General features: G+C 49.2%; 1 protein-coding gene across 1 annotated transcript in view; it reads right to left on the bottom strand.

Moving 5' to 3' along the window:
- Positions 1-2,459: 2,459 nt before the first annotated feature.
- Positions 2,460-5,178, bottom strand: part of CECR2 (cat eye syndrome chromosome region, candidate 2) — a 45,069-nt gene continuing 42,350 nt past the window's right edge. Inside the window, exons 19-21 of the mRNA XM_010002994.1 lie at positions 4,136-5,172; positions 3,181-3,286; positions 2,460-2,902 (exon numbers count right to left, since the gene is read on the bottom strand). Of these exons, the coding sequence (XP_010001296.1) occupies positions 2,897-2,902; positions 3,181-3,286; positions 4,136-5,172 (1,149 nt within the window). The 3' untranslated portion in view covers positions 2,460-2,896. The remainder of the gene's footprint in view (positions 2,903-3,180; positions 3,287-4,135; positions 5,173-5,178) is intronic.

The following is a 5,178-nucleotide window of genomic DNA, read 5'->3' as shown; positions in this document are numbered from 1 at the left end:
GAATCCACATTCACATTTCCAGAACTCCAAATACTTTGCTGCACACCACATTTTACAGTTCCTCTATTTTAAATGTGTTATTTAAAATTATTTTTACATCTACAATGAACTAAAGATTGCTTTACAAGGAGAAGTGTTTCAATTTGCCCCATGGTTTATTGTCTTGAAGAGCAGTTACATGTGCATGGTTTTTTATAAATAGCTACTACTGCTCCAGTGTCTCCATTCATGGAAAGATCCAGACCTGCATTATTGAGCAGCTGGGGCACCTCTGAAAACTCACTGCCAGCTCATGAGACAGCAGCAGACCCTGAGATCTGGAACAAATTCAGATAAGCCATATCATAATGTTCTTGGCTGAGGAGAGCTATTACCTGCTTCAGTCAAAGAAGAACCACCATCTATTCCAGTTTATACCAATCCACCAGTGACAAATGCTCCCTGACTGATGAAGACAAATAAAAAAAAAAAGAACAAACAAACTACACACACAAAAAGTCTCCCTTTCATAATGTAATGGGATCTGTAGATAGACATTGTCAGTAACTCACAATATATTGAAGTCTTCCTCTGTGGAGGAGCCAGTTGTTCCAGACAACTCACTGGACTAAGCAGACAGTAGCTATAGTCTTACACAGGCAAGATGCAGCAGCAAGTAAGAATTGTGTTTAGAAACACAGTTGATGGAACAGCACAAAGAAGTTTAACTCCTGTTAGGCTTGGAAAATACCTTGGCCCTGCACAGCTCATCAGAGGCAGAAGTACTGCAGCAACAGAACAGTGAGACCTGGTGGCTAGAGGGCACTAATGTGGCAGTCCTTCCTTGTTCTAACTATTTCAAGAAAGAATGTTTCTCATATTTTAGGCTTTTTGTGCTTCCAAAAGCTTAGGACAGAAGGGGTCAGTCAGATGCTACTTGCCCTTTGCTCGAACAGCTTTGCCAGTCTATGGTAGATCTAATCTACACAGCAGGTAAGGGCATGCTAGTGCAATCTAGCTAAACACATGGGTGATGGCACCATCCAAAACAAAAAAGTAGACAGAAAATTCTTCAGAAACCTGGAGACAGAGACCCTTCTCTAGCTGGTACCACAGACTAAAAGGCATGCCATTCTCTCCTCCTGCTGCCACTTGTGCTTTTGCTAGCTCAGTTTGTCCAACACGTTGGCACATCCTCCTTTTAACTACCTCGCTCTCCCTAGAGTGCAACCACTAGCCTGCACTAGGTCTGTGGTCCCAGCAGATCTTGCTGTCCAACCTCATCATGAAGCAATTCCACATTGTTTTACTCCAGGTCCCCACCAAGAATAAACATCTGTATTTCTTTGTTAGGTTTAAGATGTGAATAAACATCTGCAGATGAGATTCCTACCAAACTCATTTGTCAAAGCTACATTTGAACATCAGTGCCTGGCAAAGCACTGGCACACAAGGCTTCTTCAGTGCAGTACTGCAACTCGTGAGGAAAGCCCTTGCACAGCCCCCAGAGGAAGCTGCCACTAGCCCTGCATGACTTGCTGGTACATGATAAATGATGAGAAAGATAAACAAAGTCAGCTCGAGCATGCAGCCCTCTTGTCCCTCAGCCCCTGAGTCAGGCCACCTCAACATTTGATTTTGAATCAGTGCTTTCTGATTCACTTGCATCTTGCAAACACCAAATCCAACTCCGTAGGCCAACAAACAGCTCACACTGCAGTAAAGCACCCATTCCTCCAAAGCAGCCTCACACTCTTCCTTCAGAGCAACCAAGAGTGGTCAAGAACCCCAGGTTACTTTCTGCTTTGCTGCTGCTAAGAAGTGAATATAGCCAAGGAACAGAGAAAGGCAGGGAACTTGGCTCCCCTCCTTGGCCAGCAGGACAGTATAGATGTGCACAAAACTTTTTCTACTGGATAGGTGCTGCTCCACCCCCAGCTGCACCAAAAGAAGTCTAAGATGGCCAGTTATGCCATCTTCTGTTTTCTAAAGCATACATTTCTCCTATCAGAAAAATGCAGGGAGAAGGGTACTATACTAGTAGAAGGGACAATGCCATGCGTGTCCTGTTCTGGTTTAAATTCCTGGTCCTGGTTTCCTTGTTCCCCCATGATGACAGGAGATGGAAGTGCACTCAGGCCCTGGATCCAGAGGGATGAGGGTAAGGAGTGAAGGAGGAAGAAGACAAGAGAAAGAGGACACATTATGCTCCTGAGCAACTCTTGCTATTCAGTCAACCAACCATTGGATCATGTCTCAGTAAGCAGAGGACAGGAAGGAGGACAGCAAGTCATCCCTCACACATTCCCTCACCTCTCCCCACTTCCCTCAAATCCTCACCCTTATTCTGAAAGATTTCAGTGTGATATGATTGTAAACAGTTCAGGATTCCTCCAGTGCTAAGCCCACTACAAGCTGGGCCCACCCCCTCCCCCATTATGTACAATACATTCACCAACAACAGAAATTTATTTAAAAAGGCAACAGGTTAAATTCTGTAAACTGGATCCAGCTCCAAAACACACACGTTAATACTACAAGTAAAATTCCATCATCATCCTCTTCCACCCTGAAAAATATACCTGAGTTTAGCAGTCAATGAAAATTTCCGCTCCCACCCCCACCCCCCCCACACCCAAAAAAATCCCTCAAACCCTGAATGAGATGCAGTCTCCGGTCACAGAAAGCCACTCGTTTGCAATGGTCGCCCTGTGGTGACGAGCCAGCTGCTGGGCTGGCTGGGGCCCAGCACTGCCCCAGGTTTCCCACACAAAAGCCCTCGCCGCACCATGTTGCACGGACCCAGGAAGCTACAGGCTGCTCAGAGGAGGGGAGGGTGGGAGGAAGGCCTGCCCCTCCTCCCTCTTGTCCAAATCATGTGTGGCTTTCATCTTCGCGAGGTCCTTCCTTCCTCGGACTAGCTCTGGAAGAGGAAGAACAAGAGTTGGAGGCTTTAACTGGCAGTTTTAGAAAGCGATAACCTCACGATTGCATGCAAGCAGTTCAAAGCTAGCAGGATTGGCCTGCTGGGTTATCTTTTTACAGGCAGCTAAGACTACAGAGACATCCCCAACTGCTCAGCAGAGCAGTAGTTAACTTCCCAGCTTCTTCCAGTGCTTCCCACTCTCATCAAACACTTCACTCCTTTAACCAGTGGGAAGAGACTCGCATTTCAACTCTGCTCTCTCTAGAAGCCCTTACTTGATCCAGAGGCAACGCTGAGGGTTTTTGTGATGTCACATCTTCCCGGGACATGGTTGCTGCAGGCATCTTCGCAAAGGGGACTTGAGCCTGATGCATTTGCATTCTGGAGCCAGGTTGAATGGAGAGAATTTTAGCATGTGAACATAAAGAGCAAATCCCGTCTACTTGGTTGAATGCATACATACAACATTCACATACAAGCATGCATCTCAGGTATTCTTCTTTCTGGCTTCCCCCCAAAACACAACTTTTAATCCATGCCACTCCCCCAATGGCTTAGCAGTAAACCAAGCTCCCTGAATACTAGAAGAAGGACTGTCACACCGGGACTATGACAAAACAGTAACAGTTGAAGCACCCTCATAAAATCTGAACAGGGAATTTTTGGAGCAGCAGAATTTTCCATTTGGAAATAAAATGAGATATCCACAGACTTGGTGAGAAGCAATTTTCTGTGAGGGAAATTGGAGACAGAGAGGAAAGGCAAAGCAAGAGGAGGGGGGGAAAAGAGGGTAACATTAAAGTAAAGGAGTTCATAACAAGAGGCTAACTTCCACTTTAGTTAGCTACGCTGCCCCACTATGAGAAAGATGTAAAACTGTTGCAGAGAGAATGGAAAGAACCCATTTGATTAGGATATGCACAACCCTGGATGACATATTAATAAAACACTGCCAGATAAAACAAAGCACAAGTGTGGGGATGGATGGGACAGGCTGACAGGTCTTCATGATAGTGATGGCTACGTGTTTTAAGGAGCTGCAACAAGACTCTTTCTCCAGCTTAAGAGACCTCTTACTCCAAGGGTCTAGGAGTCACCTGTTAACCTCTCATGAGCACTTGCCATCTCCTCTGACTTCAAGACATGTCCTTTCAAGGATATCCAACATTTATCATCACCCAGGCATCACCCCCCTCCCGCCTTTTCTCCTCGCAGAAAACACAATCTTACCCCGAGGGTCTATACAAGTCCTGGGGTGGCCCCCCCATGCCACCTCCACTGCCTCTCTGCTCCATCAGCAAAGCCTGAAAGTGACCCATGTTTTCCTCCCGGCAGCGGTACAGGGGACCCTCCTGAGAGAGGCCGTTGGCCTGGGCAGAGGCAGGATGATGAGACAGGTGAGCATTCATAGGAGATCCATACGTCCTGGGCTGGAAATGACTGGCGGGATGCCGGGATACATAAGGAGAGCCAGTCTGTAGCATCACCCCATGGGGAGGGAAAGTTGATGGGCCGAATCCCATCCCCGAACCCAGGTGTGGTGGCGGGGCTCCATAGAGGAACTCCCCGGCAGCCACCGAGCTTTGCCTCTTTGTGGCTGCATTGTGGTTGTCCAAATCAAGGAACTCTTTGGGACTCTCTGGTCTTTCCTGGGACTCCTCAGACTTCTCATCTTCAGGCCCCAGGTCCTGCCCATCGCTCGGAGAAACCTCTTTGGCACTCGCTACGTCCATGCGGCTGGGAGAGGCCAGGGCGGCGTTCAGTGCCTCGCAGCCCTGCAAGCTGCTGGCGGACCCCCGGTCGGGGAAAGGGGGTCTGGCCAGGGGTGGGTGGGCAGTGGGATGCCCACCGGGGCTGGCCTGGGAGTGGAGAGGCCTCTGCCAGTCCGAGTAGCCCTGTGGACAGGTGTAGTAGGGTGGTCGCTGGTAGTGGTGGTAGGAAGGCTGAGGCTGCGGCTGGTAGGGGTAGGGCATGCCCTGGGGGGGTCGGTACCGCGGGAAGACACCGGGGTGGGCGCTGCTTGGCTGGAAGCCCCGTGGGGGAAAATGCTGGGGGTGGGAAGCAGGAGGAGGTGGCTTGCCCCCCATCATGGGGCTGAACCCCTGCAGGCCCGGGTTGATGTGGTACCGCCCGGCTGAATTCGGATATTCCAGACCAGGCATGTAGAGAGGGTGGAACTGGTTGGGAGCAGCACCCACAGAGCTGGCATCCACCCCCGAGAGGCTGGTGCCCTGCCCCATGCAAGGCACAGCTGCTTCGGGCAGAGCCTTCCC

This window comes from Chaetura pelagica, unplaced genomic scaffold, assembly GCF_000747805.2.
Source record: "Chaetura pelagica isolate M959 unplaced genomic scaffold, ChaPel_1.0 scaffold117, whole genome shotgun sequence".
NCBI classification, from domain to species: domain Eukaryota; kingdom Metazoa; phylum Chordata; class Aves; order Apodiformes; family Apodidae; genus Chaetura; species Chaetura pelagica.
Note: the sequence above shows the minus strand (reverse complement) of the source record. Positions and strands in the feature narration are given on the sequence as shown.